Below are 16,975 nucleotides of genomic sequence, written 5' to 3' on the forward strand. Positions count from 1 at the left end.
GGATGAGGAGACAGATAATACTAAGTTTCAATGTAAAAACTGTGACGAGTTCGCTGAGAATACATACAATCATTTCTTAACACATGCACTGACACACGTGGACAAAGATATTGTAGATATGCCGTACCAGTGCAATGATTGCTGCAGTAAAACTTTTAATTCTCTTACAAAGTGGAAAAACCATGTGAAGCCTTACAAGTGTACGATATTAGGGTGTAAGTACGGCGGACCGAATAGGTTTAAATTGAGCGAACACCTTAAACATGTGCACTATAACATAGACAGACGATTTAAATGTAAACAGTGTCCCAAGTCTTTCCACACAAATTACGCTTGCAAGAACCATGTCAAAATCGTCCACGAGAAAGTGAAACGTTTCACATGCACTTTCTGTGGATTTCAATTCTTTCAAAGAGCCAATCTCACGAAGCATGAAAGACGTCATACAAACGAGAAACCGTTTGGTTGCGATGAATGTGGACGACATTTTTCAACTCCGAGAAAATTAAAAATTCATAAAATGGACCACACAGGAGAGAGACCATTTGTTTGCGATCAGTGTGGATTCGCAACTAAAACAAAACCAGATTTGCTTTCTCACAAACTTACGCACAGTACGATTAAACCATATCAATGTGATATCTGCGGTATGCAAATGACCACTAAAAGCTGGCTGGACAGACATAAAAGAAAGCACACAGGAGAGAAAACGCTCAAATGCCACTTCTGCGATGAATACTTCATGTACGCTAGCACGCGGGAAAGTCATGAAAAGCGCCACCCCGAGTGGAAAGGGGTTCGAAAATATATCTGCGATGTGTGCGGTCAAGACCATCCGAGTAATAACAAACTGCAACGTCACAGGATAATTCATACAGGCGAGAAACCATTTCATTGTACGAAGTGCAGTTTTCGGACAAACCGGGAAAGTAGTCTGCAAGTTCACCAAAAGACTCATGAAAGAAATAAGGGACCTGTGATCCCTGTAGCCCTAAGCACAGTGCAAGAACAGGAAGCTCATAATACTGCAGGTGCCAGTGCAGACGGTAAAGCTTCACAGACTGAAACAGACTGGGAGAAATCCAAGTGGGTCTTTCTAAATTTGTAAACTGTTTAGTTTCAATAGACATCAAAATATATTTATATTTTACACTCTCATAACACTAGTGGAAAAGCAATGAGAATTGGACAAAACTATGAGAATTGAAAATTTTCTCATTTCTATAAAGCTTTCAACCCTGTGGGTATGCTTTCTCATCCAAATGAATGAGAAATACTAATTATCGAGGAAAGTCGGTAAACAACCTGTCACATTGTTTTAAATGAGAAAATTTAACACAGTAATTAGTATAACCTGCCCCGATAAGTCCTAAGTTTCATCCCTAGTTTCATAGATATGAGAAAATTTTCAATTCTCATAGTTTTGTCAAATTTTCATCGCTCTTGAATGAATTCTCGCTGTAAATTACCACTAGCGTAATGAATACCAGTTTCTTGTGCATGTGCCAGGGTTTTTTGTTTTGTTTTTTGTTAAGCAGTTGCCCTCAATAATTTCATAATATAACCAAGACATAGGCTTCGGAGCCGGCACTGCTTGTATGTGTTGTTCTCTTCTGTGATGTTATGTACAAACTGTATGTATTGTAAATTTTACATGTAACATGTTGTCATAGATGAGTTGACTTCTGACGTCATTGCCTGGCAGTGTGCGCACGCATCATCACAATGTCCATTGTTTTTTGCCAGGCAGTATGCGCAGGTTTCATATTTTGTTCAGGGCCCATGCTTTTTTAAACCTCCCCCAAAGGCTATTGAACAGTGTAGTGGTTGTATGCAGTTTGCTCAAGCATATCGATGTAGATAAACATTGAGGTCAACTCATCTATAGCAAATATTAATATATTATTATCAAGTTAACATACTTGTGTATCTATTTACTTGTCAGATATTGTGTATTTTCATATTGTATTATGAAAAACAAGTTATTTTTGTGGGTTATTTTGTTTTTAGTTTTTCATTGTTTTACCTCATAAAAAGCGGACATAATGTGATCAGTGAAAACTAACATTTTGTGTAAAATAAACAAGAATCTGTTCTTAATTGAAATCCCACACATTTGTGGTGCATGCTTGTTTAACTGTGGAAGAGCATAATAATTGAACCCTGCACCATAGGCGTAGATCCCGGGAGGATTTATCCCCCCCCAATATTTTGCCGGGGGGATGGTCCATACAATCATCCCCCCCCCCAAATGTTGACGCCTAATAATGGGTTTCTGACCAAATTAACCTCATATATGCCCATTTTAGCCCCAAAAGTCCAAATTTAATCTACTTTTACACCATATTTCATCAGTTTAGCTTCAAAATAGCAAAGATTTTTGCGCGCGATCATAAACTAATTCTGTCGCCAAAGGGTGCTGGATTGACCCGGGATTGACTATACTTCAAGATTTTTTCCAACTTCATCCCCCAATGTCAAAAAGAAATCTCACGCCACTGCCCTGCACACATTTTTCCTGTTTACCATGTTTACAGGCTTTGATAACTTTTGGGAATAATTACAGAATACTCTTCCCTGCAAATACACAACATTTTAAAAACGTTTTAAACAGGTACAGGTGCAGGTATATTTTAGGTTTGGTTTTGGTAAAAATGTCTGCATAACATTAAATGTCAGGTTTTAAAACCTTTTGTACGAAAACATACAGCAACAACTTTTTAAAAATGTCAAAATGTGAACAAAAAAAATTTCCTAACTAATTTTTGCAAAATATTTGATAATTCATGAATTATGTTAGAATATTTTGCAATAAGTTTTCAAAAAATATTTTTGAATGTAATACAAGCATTTTATACCCTTTAAATAACCCAACATTTAAACGTTTTCTGGCAACCCGGGATTTCTAGGATTTTGCGGATAATTTCGAGAATGTTTTGTGTTTGCATTATGAGGGTTATTAGGGTTAGGGACTGAGAATATTCTATGGATTTTCTGTACACATATTTAAGCTCCATTATTTTATAATTGCCAATGTTCTAAAAGCATAACATTGTATGTGTCTTTTATATAATGCTTCTGCATATGTAATCAGCTGGTTTGAGAGTATATTGTGAAAAAACTAAGCAGTTTGCTCTTGTAACTGAATTAAGAACACGGATTGTGGCCCCACGGATGTTATGAGGTCCAAAACCATGAAGCCAAATGTTTAAGATTTTTGTGCTAAAGATTTAGTCTGGTTGAAATAGTGGCTTTCCATGCACCTGAATGATGTATTTTTTAAAGTCCCTAGTACACAAATTGAAAGAGATTTAGCAGGAGCCTGGTCACTTCATTCAAAGCTACCATTGTTAAGGGTTTGAGCATCAGTGCAAAATTAACCTGCTAAATCATCAAAATATTAAAAGTTTCTGCCAAATGTGAAAGTTGAACGTCTGCCAAATGTGGACAGCTACTTTGGAAAATCTGGTAATCAATGCACATATACTATTCTTGTGTTCACCTCAAGTTCGGTAGTGACGTCAATACCTTTTTGTGGCTTTGCTACGAGTGTGTCGACAAACCGCTCTTGTATGCCTGCGCGATTCGATGCTGCGACATGCGAAATACGCACCTATGTCACTACCGAACTTAAGGTGAACCAATGTATATTGTACATGTGCTAATGAGAGAATGATGATTTGTGAAATAAATGGAAAAAAATATTTTATAAAATGTAAAAATGTATGTGTAGCCTTATCTGTTACCCAATTATAGCATCACACATCGAGTTCACAATGGTTCATTATGTAAAAAAAGGCTATTTTAAAAGTTGCACCTAAGTTCATAGGCTATGAGTCACCTTTTATCAAACACATGCTACTGTATTGTTTGAAAGTGGATCCTATCGGACTCAGATGCAACTTTTAAAATGGCCCCTTTTGTACATAATGAACCATTGTGACCGAACGCAATGATGTGTGATGTTATAAATTGGTCCGATGGCTACACATACCATTTTACATTTTGTAAAATTTTTCCCATCTACTGTATTTCAAACAGCGTTAGGGGAAAGTTGTGGATCTTATATACACTAAGCCAAAAAAGAAACGTATAATTTTTCACAAGGTCATATCTTAAAATCCTCTCCATAAAAAAAAAACAAAAATTGCACACAGGATTATTTCAATACTCTACTCTAAACACTGGTCAGTAACCAAACAGTTATCCAACTGACACAACAGCAAAATGCACTGACATGCAACACCTTCCTGGACCACATTCACAGCGCAACAGATTTCTTTGGCTGGGTTCCAATTATTCGCCTGTACATGAACAAAAATTACACACAGGATTACTTCAATACTCTACTCTAAACACATGTCAGTAACCAAGCAGTTGTCCAACTGACACAACAGTCAAATGTACTGACACGGAACAGCTTCCGGGATCACATTCACAGGCGAATAATTGGAACCCAGCCAAAGAGATCTGTTGGCCCAGGCATGAGAATTTTCAGTTTAAAAACTGAATTCAGTTTTTTTTATAGTCAAAATTTCCGCAACTTTATTTAATTTCAGCCTGTTTTTGGTACTTTTTGCCCAATTTCATGCGCATTTTCAGTTTTTTTTAGGAAAGTGCAGTCTCATGCCTGTGTTGCGCTGTGAATGTGGTCCAAGAAGGTGTTGCATGCCAGTGCATTTTGCTGTTGTGTCAGTTGGACAACTGCATAGTTACTGACATGTGTTTAGAGTACAGTATTGAGGCAATCTTGTGTGTAATTTTGGTTAATTTTGATAGACAGGATTTTAAGTTATGACCTTGTGAAAAATTATAAGTTTCTTTTTTGGCTTAGTGTAGTTATTGTAATTGATATTTTGATGGATTTTAGGGTGTTCTGTTTGGCAAGTCACGCAAAAACCCTCAATAATGTATGTTTGAAAATTGTGATTACCCATTATCTGAGATAAAAATATTATAAATTGTTCAAATTGTGACTTTGTATTGACGAGAAAAGTAAAGTAATGAAGAAAATCACATTGTGTAATTGGTTTTTATGATTATGCTTCGTTATTCCGAAGGGTCGTTATTACAAAGGTTCATTACCCGAATTTATGTTAAGGTTCGTTATTCCGAAGGACCATTATTCCAAAGGGTCATTACTCCAAATTTACAGCAAGGTTCGTTGAAGGTGCATTATTCCTAAGGGTCATTACTCCGAATTTATAAGGTTTGTTATTCCGAAGGGTCGTTATTCTGAAGGGTTGTTACTCCGAAATTTAAAACAAGGCTCGTTATTCTGAAGGGTCATTACTCCAAATTTATGTTAAAGAGTCATTATTCCGAAGGACTGTTATTCCAAAATTCGGAGTAACAACCCTTTGGAATAATGAACCTTAATGTAAATTTGGAGTAATGACCCTTCGGAATAACGAGCCTCATTTTAAATTTGGAGTAATGACCCTTCGGAATAACGAACGTTAGGCCTATTTTAAATTTGGAGTAATGACCCTTCGGAATAACTAACGTTCGGCCTATTGTAAATTTGGAGTAATGACCCTTCGGAATAACGACCCTTTGGATTAATGACCCTTCGGAATAATGAACCTTCGGAGTAATGACACTTTGGAATAACGGTGTACATGCCCACTCTGGGGAATATTTGGAGGGACAAGGGAAAGGAAGACTGAGTGTACACCCAGCCTCTTGGATGTTGTTCTACCATTGGCCATAGGTACTTTTGTGCCCCTCCAGATGAGGTCATAAGAAAAAAATGAAATTTCTCTTTTTTTTTTGCTGAAAATTTTGCTAAATCAGCTAAGACCTTATTACATAGGGCTAATAACCAGCTGGTCATAAATGAACAGCAGCAAAATAAATTGCATGGATATTTACATGTTATTTCAATTTCAGAGGCGGTCAATGTCAGACCCTTGTGCTGTTAAACAAAATATTTCCCTTTTTCACGGACCAATAATAAGATTTCAATGTACTAACTACCTCCGATTCAGTCAGAAAACCAAACATTTGCAGCCCCCCTGCATAATGCCAGACCCCCCTATTTGGTCCGACCGCAGAAGTTGCATTTTCGCAAACTTTGACGGATCGATACATAGATCATAGCTGTAAAGTGGCCTGCTATTGACCAAATTTAGCTCAACATGCTCAAGGTCACAAAATCTTTGGCAAAAAAAGTGAATTTGATTTTTTTTTTCTGATGACCTCATCTTGGGGGCACAAAAGGTACCCATGAACATACAAGCAACTTTGAAATTCTAGATGTATGGACTCCTTGTGTCATTTCATCATATTTTTCAAAGATTCAGTTGGGTCACATGGTGAGCAGGGGGGGCATTTTCCCCCAAATATTTTTCTTGCCCCCCCCCCCCCCCCTTTTGAGGCAAAAATCACTTAAATTTTGTTGTACAGATACGTTAACCTGTATCTGTTAAAGTTAAATGAAATAGTTCCATAACATTCTAAGACTGTAAAAAAATGAGATTTTAGTGTGATTTTGGCTGCCCTCATGGGTTTAAGGAAAAAATTTAAGGAGAAAATGTGAAGTGCTTGGTATTTTCACATTGCGTGCACGTGGGAACACACAATATTTATTGTTGATTTACATCTTGTCCATTAAGTGACATCACTAGAAAAATGTTTATATCTAGTCAGAATTATTCCAGCCATATTCTGTGGTTGCTCCAGAAAGTATCTACAGAACTAATTATCACATAACATTTGACATAACATTGGTACAAAGTTTAAATCAAGAAAGCATTCATCTGATCAGTTACAGACTGTATCAAAATGAAAGTACCCATCAGTTCTCAGGGAAATGGACAACAGTGGCGTAGATTTCTTTTTGACATGGGGGGATGGGGTTGGGATAATTGTCTAAGTATAGTGAGCCCAGCACCTTTTGGCGACAAAATGTGTTTATGGTACAAATTTGTGTGAATTGCACAAATTTGGCACTTTTGGAGGTAAAATGGCCAAAATTGTTTAATCTGGTCAGAAACCCACATACAGGGGATGATTGTATGGAATTTGTCCCCCCAGGGATCTATGCCTATGATGGACAAGACTCGCATGAGACCCCACTTTAGGGGTCCATTTCTCTAAACGTTTAACCCTTCATAACCCAAGTAACAGTTCGTAAAGTTACGAATACCCAATTCTGGACGTAACTTTACGAAGGGTCATTGCAGTAAATCCATATTACTTACACAGGGTACCGTTCGTAAGTTTAGTGAAATGGATCTTACGCCTCGTCGTAAGTTAAGAATGATTTGTTTTTGAGACTTACGAAGCTTCGTAAATGGACCCCAGGTTACTTAACTTTCCATTTCCAAAAGGATCCAATGTTGCATTTGGAAGCAGGCTCTTCGAGAACTGCAGATGGATACCATCATTTTGATACAGCCTTTTACTGTATTTTAGTAACCTTAGTAATTTTAGTCTTCGAACAAACCATTTTTGATTGGTTAATATCTTTCCCACAACATCCTCAAGCACAACTTCAAACAAGGCTTTCAATGTTAATTTGCTACTTAATATTCATGAGCTGAGACCATCATTGACCATAGACACATGGAGCAATTATACCATAGAGCCGGAGAAATAAAGTTTAATCTATGTGGTAAATTAAATATGAGAAAGGTTTTTAACACAAGTCAACACATACATAAATGACAGCCAGTGAAAAAATTTCACTGACTATCAGGATTTGAACCTGGGACCTTCGGATCACCGGACCGATGCTCTACCAACTGAGCTAATAAGTCGGATGGAGAAGAGCAGTGACGCTTAGGTATTGAACTGAAGGCCTATAGATAATAACATCACTGCTCTTCTCCATTTGACTTATTAGCTCAGTTGGTAGAGCATATCGGTCCGGTGATCCGAAGGTCCCAGGTTCAAATCCTGGATAGTCAGTGAAATTTTTTCACTGGCTGTCATTTATGTATGTGTTGACTTGTGTTAAAAACCTTTCTCATATATACCATAGAGCATTATATTCATTCTATCTTTAGTATCAAACTCAAAGTTCTCTGATCAAATCAAAATGGCCATTATACGTTCATACAATTAGCAGACAGTTCGTGTCCCGGACCCAAACTCAACACAAAAATTACCAAATCTCACAGAAAAAGGGTAAGTTTTTTTACCAGTAGCGTGAAATCGCCAAAATATAGGGGTATTTCATTAGCATTCAGCAAAAACCTGGCAAAAATCAGCAAAATAGGGCCGGGTATTTAATTTGCACTGTCCACCAAATTTTGAAAAAGGGATAATTGGAAAAATCTGGTACTTATTGGGAAAAAAATTTTCCTGTACAAATGAATACCGACCCAAATTTCAACAATTTCAGGAACAAATTTTTCTTTTGTATTTCCTCAAATTGCAAATATTTACAGATTTTGGCGATTGGGGGACCACAAGCCGTTTTTCAACAAGTTTCCTACAGGATTTTCTAATTTTGAAATCGATTGGGGGGCATGTGCTCCATGCCCCTATGACACCACGCCACTGCTTGCTGGGAGTGAAATCGTACAAAATAAATGTACCTGTACTGAGGGCTGTGCAATAATTATGAGCCCTGGGGAGAGTAAAATTGGGGGACAAGAAATTTTTGTCGAGCCGGAAGGGGGGGCAAGCAATTTTTGGCCAGCGAGAGAGGGGGGCAAGCGATTTTTGGCACACATTCAGTGGGCGACTTAAAAATAAAACGTATCACTTGCTGGCAGTGGCGTAACATGGGTCATCATATTGGGGGGCACCGACCATGATTGGGGGGCACCGGGTCCGATTGGGGGACCACAAGCCGTTTTTCAACAAGTTTCCTATGGGATTTTCTAATTTTGCAATCGATTGGGGGCATGTGCTCCATGCCCCTATGACACCACGCCACTGCTTGCTGGGAGTGAAATCGTACAAAATAAATGTACCTGTACTGAGGGGCTGTGCAATAATTATGAGCCCTGGGGGGGAGTAAAATTGGGGGGGGGGGGGCAAGAAATTTTTGGCCAGCCGAAAGGGGGGAAGCAATTTTTGGCCAGCTGAGAGGGGGGCAAGCGATTTTGGCACACATTCAGTGGGCGCTTAAAATAAAACGCTCTAAAAGGCTTAGGAAAACAGTACAGAAATGCTTTAATATGCAAATTTTCCTAATCGCTACGCTCGCAACATATATCTAGACCATTTAAGGTTTGCAAATTGGGATCCCAGAAATTTGGCATGTGTAAAGGGGGGCAAAGATTTTTGGCGGGCCGAGAGGGGGGGGGCAAGCGATTTTTGGCGAGCCGTTCGGAAATTTTACCCCCCCCGGCTCATAATTATTGCACAGCCCCTGAGATGTTGATGCGTCTGATACATGAGCCCCGAAGGGGGAGTGCATTAGATGTATCAACATCAGCGCAAGTGTATTATTTTGTCTTTTGGTTACTTTTTAACCAGATTGCCCCAACTTTCACTTAATTTGAATCGGCCAAATTTGTTGAGTTCGGCAGATTGCAAATGCCGTCACCCATTCAGGTAGTAAACCCCATTTGAAATAAACACATTCTGTGTGGAAGATAAAGGTCATGTTTTCCATAGAGAGTATACTGTGAATTTCAACTGGGATAGCCCAATTTATATGATCCTAACAACTACTACCAGCCAGAAATATGTATTACATTTTACGGGATTTTACAGAGCATATTTGAGCTACACATTTTAAATGAAATGCTATACAATTTTGTAACTATTTGTACTCTATTTACAGGTCTATCTATGACTTGAACACTGAGAAATATGTATGTAATATTGTTGAACTAACGTATGTGACCGTCCACCACAAACCAGCCCTAAAGTCTGCAAATCTTATTCTGAGTTACAGTGTAAATGTGCATGATGTTTGTATTCATAGGTACCTCAAGTCGGTGATACATGTATCTCATTTTGCTAGTGCCAGTCAAACACCTTTTAAACCAATCAATAATCCTATTGTTAAAAAGGATATAATAAGCTTCTACCTGTGTCTATAGAATTCTTAAATAGCTCTAGTCTTTGTTTGCTTTGGCTAAATCCTGTTCAAGTGGGGGTTACAAAGCATTGTATTTTGTCTAGGTATGTATTAACAATGACAGAACATCCCGGAACCTTGTTGACTTGGGGATGATTTGAAATTACCGCCAATTATGACTATTTGATATTTATTACCAGCAATGTGGAAAAAGAGACACATGTAGAACCGGCATAAGGTACCATTTTGTTGAAGGAGCAAAGTTCAACAAACCATAACCCCGCTTCTGGATATCGTTTGAAGTCAAAAGGATATACCATTTGAAAGCTTATGATATATATATTTTCTAAGCACGAAAATAAACAAAATTGACCAGGGGGCGACTTTACGGCTGGTTTGTGGTGGACAGTCACATATAATTATGCAATAGTTGGTGCACTATCCAATAAAAACTAAGCAGATAACCAAATTGAAACAATTATCTCGTTCACACTACATAATGAAGAGTTCAGAGGCAAAATGTGATGACACCATTTTCAAACTTTGTGTGTTAAAGGGAGTCTCCGGCAGGGCTGTCAACTCTCACGCATTGGCCGTGAGTCTCACGCGATTGGGTCACTTTCTCACGGTCTCACGCCAAGGTAGTATAATCTCACGCCTAGGTAGTAAATCTCACGCAAAAAGCCGGGAAATGAGTAAAATCTCACGCATCATCATGAATAATTTGTTGTTCCTACCCCCGACCCGCTTTTCATATTCTCGAGCGCCGTGGCTCAAATAATCGTGGTTCAAAATGAACATTGGAGTCGGCAAATCCCGGTACGTCTCTGTCTCACGCCTAGCCATTCCAAAAAGTTGACAACCCTGGTCTCCGGCAATCATAACATTATGCCTTATATGTTAGAAAAATAATTATCAAGCACGAATCACATGGTTTTATTTAAAACAAACTTATATTGACCATAAAAACAGTCGGCTCTCAACACGCGATATTCAAAATTCCCATGGCGAAATTGTCTAAGTGCAATGACGTAATGGTTATTTGTGTTCAATTGTCGTCAGCCTTCATTGTATTACTGCGACGTCATTGCACTCGACAATTTCGGTGCCCGGGAATTTTGAATATCGCATGTTGAGAGATGCATGTTTTTATTTGTTTTTCTGGTCACTATGAGTTTGTTTTAAATAAAACCACATGATCCATGCTTGATAATTATTTTTCTTACATATAAGGCATAATGTTGTGATTGCCGGAGACTTCCTTTAAGGCCAACAACATCTGCCTTATAATGCTAGCTTTAAATTGACACCCTAGTACATCCAATGTACTTTTGAAACTACGATAAAGAACAGCAGATACTTATTATTATTTTCTGTAAATTTAACAAGTTATATTTGTCTATATCTCAAATTGAGGAAAATGAATTGCTTTTTGCATCTGAACTCTTCATATATATACCATCGGGTTATAATTGTCCTGGAAAGTTTTGACTTAAAACATAATGTAAAAGCAAAAACTAAAAATATATACATAATGGATAAAACTGATATACATGTGTGCATCTCAAAATTAATAGCATCTTTAGAGCAACAGCAAGCAGTACAGATCACCTCAAAATACAGTCTTTTGAATATTTCACCTTTCCAAATTGTCAATGTACATTTGTTTCCCATCTCTTTTTACATATTTTCATGTGCTTGGTACACTGTCCCCTTTGAGTAAAAGCTCTCTGGCAATGGGAACACTTGAAACTTTTCTCTCCTGTATGAGAACGTCTATGAATGCGAATATAACACGGCTTTTTCGCTCGATACCCGCAATCTGGACATTTGTAAGGCTTTAGCAAAGTTTCAGCAAGCTCTAATCCATCTTGATGTTTCTTTTCATGTTTAGTACGTGCAGCTGCAGATAAGAAAGACAAACCACAAACATTACATGTGCATTTGTTCAGAGACGATTCCATGTGGATTCTTTTTGTATGATCTTGTAGAGTCCTCAAGCGTTTAGCTCTATACGGGCAATACTCGCATTGGTATGCTCTCTCGCTGTGGACTATACGGTGATTTTTTAATTGATCTAATAGAACAAAAGCCTTGCCACACACCTCACATATGACATTTTTTGCATCGCTGTGTGTCACTTGATGCCTAGTGAGACTTGGTTTATCAATAAAGCACTTGTCGCATTCGCTACATTTGAATGCCTTCAAACCTTTGTGGCGTAGCAGATGATTCTCCAAACTTGTTGCATATTTTAAGACAACTCCGCAGATTTGACACACAAATGACTTATGTTCCTTAGCAACACCAAGCTTTGCTTTGCGTTTACGGTCACAGTCCAGATGTGGACAATCGTACAGGGGGTGAGCTCTAGTGTGTTTTTTCAAAGTAGAAAAGCGATTGAAGCATAATGTACACAATGGGCACTTGAAAGGCTTAAGTTCTTCCTTTTGTTCCATGTGCTCACTAAGATGTACTGAAAAATTTGTCATCAAAGCTGCCTTCCATTGAAATTTTTTCCTGCAAAATTTGCATGCAAACTGTTTTGATGTTACACTTCCTTCTAAAATCATTTCTTTAACTTCCGGATTTACATCATTGATTTCGAACTTGCTCCTACACTTGACTGGACCTTCCGTTGTTTTGCCCTTCCGTTTGGCTGATCTAGACTTGCTCGCTTTGATTTCAATTTCATCAGAATAATTTGAGCCGGCATCACTTTCATCATCATCAGACACATCTGATGGCATAGTTTCAGTGTCTTCAAGATTTCCATCACTATCCTCTCTTGACACTGTTTTGCCCTTCCGTTTGGCTGATCTAGACTTGCTCGCTTTGATTTCAATTTCATCAGAATAATTTGAGCCGGCATCACTTTCATCATCATCAGACACATCTGATGGCATAGTTTCAGTGTCTTCAAGATTTCCATCACTATCTTCTCTAGACACCGATACATCTTTGGGCAGAATAGCAATTTCTTCCACTGACTCGATGGATTCTGTTTTAATCACTTCATCATTGGCTGATGGAAGAAATTCTTGCTGGTGATCGATTCTCTCCTCAACAGACTCTTTCTTCAATATGAGTTCACTACAGCAAATTCCACACTTACGACGATTCAGTTTCTTCTTTTTGAATAACTGTTCCAGTTCTGTTTTCACCTCTCTCACACGTTTGTCTGCGCAAGAATCACAAAAATTCAAAACCGATGCCATTTTGTGTTTCCTTTAGATAGGTAGTACAGAATGATGGCAGTGTGTACTGGTACTGTATTGCTAATATCTGGTTGTTGTTCTGCAAGCTCTTCCACATGAGGTGTTTGGTAGTTTGGATTGTCCTATATAGGAGAGAGAGAAAGAGGAATGGAAATAAATACAAGTTTATATATAATCTTAAGCTGAATTTATACTCAATCACTGAGTGAAAAGCAATTGGCAATCACCAAATTTTATGATACATCGCTCATCGCTTTTGCATTTATACTTATCACAGCAATAGCGATTGCAGACGACAAATAAATATATTCAAAAGGCCACAATATACATTTAAAGCCATATTATAACATTTGCTGAGGAGGACACCCTCAATATTTTTTTAAAACCCTGCAAAAATCAAGACCCTAGGAGCTGTAGTTTTGTCAAAATCTGAGATTTTTAATAAAACGCAGGAACCGTCATTTTATTATTACGATGGAACTATTAATCGAATGCATACGCGATGTTCATAACACAGTACGTACATGGCGTGCGGGACAATGGTCCACACAACAAAGGATCGTACCGTAACATGGCCGAAGGAGTAATAAGTTTGGCGACATCAGCGCTGGTAGTAAATTCCAATTTTCTTTCCTTTGAGCTCAAAAGGGGATATATCTGACAGTAAAAGCTAACATTTTATGGCAAAGAAATACTAATCTATTTTGTATGAAAATGTTATAATATGGCTTTAAAGAACATCCATTGCTGTCAATAATTGAAAGTTAATAATCGAGAAAGGAATATTAATTTGCAAAATAGATCCAGTTGATAGGAAATGATTGGTTGATGCATTCATGTGTCAAGCGAAATCGCCCGGGAGTTGAGATTTCTTTCAACTCGCAAAAGTGACGTCTTTTTTTGCCGCGGCGATTTGTATCGATTGATCGGCTTAACACGCTGAAAACGGAAGTAAACACTGAGCATGCATGAGAATCACATCTGCAAAAGCGATTGAGTATAAATTCAGCTTTACACAGTAATTTGTTTTTACTGTGAAAGATCTATGTAAAATACAAACTGATGACGTCATCAGAGGACATTAATTATCAACAAAATAATAAAACAATTATTCTACATTGGCAAAGAACTGAGAAAAATATGATTGTCCAGGTTTGATCAAAACTGTACTGACTGAAAATGCATTTTAAAATTAAAAGCCAATTACAAGCTACTACCCAGCTTGTTGTTTAGTTATATAAAGGGTATAAAACGTTTTAATAATGTTCCAAAAACACCTTTTGAAAACTAGAATCAAAACAATTTAACATAATGTTATAAAGAGATGCCAAAATATTTTGCAAAAATGTTTGCCAAAAACTATTTTATGATAACATTTTGACATATTTTAATATGTCAAAATGTTATCATTTAAAAATTGTTGTTGCAGTGCTTCTACATATAAAACGTTTTAAAAACATTTTCATGACCTTTATATAATCCGACATATAAATCTTATTAAAACATTTTGAATACTATGTCAACATGTTTATAACATTTTAAGAACACATTTTTGTGTTTGCTGGGTAGTATACTTAAAATCATTTGGTCCAAAGAGTGACATCAGAGCACCATATGAAGCTTCAAATCACAAGCATTCACTTAAATTACTGGAGTACACACACATACATCAAAGTTAACAGATCGCAACATGAATATGTGACCCGCTCTGACAAAACCAGGAACAAGTCACATTTTTGACATTTCATGATTTGAATAAAAATGTAAGCACTAGACAACAAGCTTTAAAATGATACCAAATTTATATAAATAGCATCAATACTTTTCAAGATATGGATAATTTTGTAAATGATGCCTTGATATTTTCCCCCAAATCTGGCAAATTGCTATTCTAAGTAATGGGCCAATTTGTTTCCTGCTTTACATAGGATTGAATAGGGATTATCATAGTTCAGCTGTTATTTATTGATTAAATAAACCTGTTTTTAAAAAGCACTTTCAAGGATTTGAAAGTCCACTTAGTCCCACAGTCAAATACCATGAATTCCAAAATTTCATTTTTTGGGGAGAATGTAATCTTTAAAGGCCTATAACTCAAAAAACATGTCTGGCAGTGGCGACTTGTTCCGGTTTTGATGGAGTTGGTCACATATTGTTTGTTTGTTTGTTTAAACAGTCGCTCCATGTGGAGACACGCTTAGGTCCTGGTGGGACAAGGCTCAAACAAAATGCTCAAGGCAGGCTAATAAAAAGCCTCTAAGCATGCTGGCCTATATGGAACGAAGGCCACTCCCAACAATCAAGTGAACAATTCTACTGTCAGCCTTTGGGTCAGTCAAGAGAAAGGAAGTACTTAATCCAATCGCAACTGCCACTGAGGCTGTAATAATTTCAACTGGAATAGCCCATTTTCTATTTGTATACCCACTTGTAGAATTCAAATGCAAAACACAATGTGACCTGCTCCCGGGGACCTGCTCCCACAAAATGAGCGTCAAGTCGCAAGTTGGTAGTTTTGAGACCTCCTGGCTTGCCAAGCCAGTAGTATTAGTATATCCTTTGAAAGTCCAAATGAATGCTGTTAACAGCTTACCTTGCACCACACTAAAGAATGATTCAACCACTCATCTAGCCTTAAAAAATCTAGGTGCGTAACCCCATCTGAAATTCACACTCCCTGTGTAGAAGATTAAGGTTTTGTCTTCCATAGGGTGTATGGATTTCAAATAGAATAACCCAATCATATAACTTTTCCATTTAGCTTATGCTTTCTTGTAAAATAAATAATAACAAATACCAGACAAATTTTATATGATTGGCAAGGCTGCCATGCCCAGGCTGCCATGCAGCCCTTCTCTTTTCAAGTAAAACTAAAACATTACATGACAATTCTGAATCAAGTTTCTTTTAGATCTGATTTACCCTACTATAAAAGTTGGTTTCATAATGTACATTATGGTATGCTTCATAAGGCCTAAAAAAGTATTTAAAAGTTTGTATTAACTTTAAAGTTGTTTTTTTTAAATATTTTGCTGCCACAATTTTTTTTCCTAATATACCAGACTTGTGTGGCACAATTACAAAAAGGCAAAACATTTAGAGAATTTTATACCAAATATATATGAAAATTCAAACATGAAAAAGAGTAAGTGGAATAGTGTGGAACGGGCTGCTTAATGCTTTTCACACACTTTCTTCAAAAACCACCCTATTTTCAGATTTTAGGGTCAGTCAGAAAGGGTAATACAAATCTTATTTAGAGGCCTAACCATGGAGCTCTACATAAAAAAAAATTGACAAGCCTCAGCACACTTTACAGGTTGTCACTGACCACTACCGTACGGCCCCACATCATTCCCTAAACCATAACAAAAATTCAGGGACTTTGCTGCTACAAGAGCGCACACCCTAGACATTCCACAAATAACCATCGCTGCCAAGATCAGCTCCCCGAGTTTCATACGGATTACAACAAGACAATTGCCGAATTTACACAGGGTTGCCAACTTTTTGAAAATTGTTTGGTGTGCGATATTGTTGGATATTGTTTGACAACTAAAATTTTTTATTTGACCCCTTATTTATTCACCCGGGTATTCAAAAATCTAAAAAGTGGGTGGGAGGGGGATAGGGAGAAAAACAAAACAATTTCTCAGACTATATTTTGACCATGCATGAGATTTTACTATCATGGCATAAGATATTACTACCTGGTACATTTGAATACCTTGGCGTGAGTGCATGAGATTATGAGAAAGTTCCCAAATAAGTA

At 37.4% G+C, this 16,975-nt stretch overlaps 1 protein-coding gene across 2 annotated transcripts in view; it reads right to left on the reverse strand.

The window, feature by feature from the left end:
* Nucleotides 1–11,190: 11,190 nt before the first annotated feature.
* LOC140164908 (zinc finger Y-chromosomal protein-like) overlaps nt 11,191–16,975 on the reverse strand; it is an 82,291-nt gene continuing 76,506 nt past the window's right edge. For both annotated transcript variants that reach the window (XM_072188290.1, XM_072188297.1), the window contains exon 3: nt 11,191–13,325. In XM_072188290.1, the coding sequence (XP_072044391.1) occupies nt 11,638–13,203 (1,566 nt within the window). In that variant the 5' untranslated portion in view covers nt 13,204–13,325 and the 3' untranslated portion in view covers nt 11,191–11,637. The remainder of the gene's footprint in view (nt 13,326–16,975) is intronic.

This window comes from Amphiura filiformis, chromosome 11 (genome assembly GCF_039555335.1).
Source record: "Amphiura filiformis chromosome 11, Afil_fr2py, whole genome shotgun sequence".
In the NCBI taxonomy this organism is placed as follows: domain Eukaryota; kingdom Metazoa; phylum Echinodermata; class Ophiuroidea; order Amphilepidida; family Amphiuridae; genus Amphiura; species Amphiura filiformis.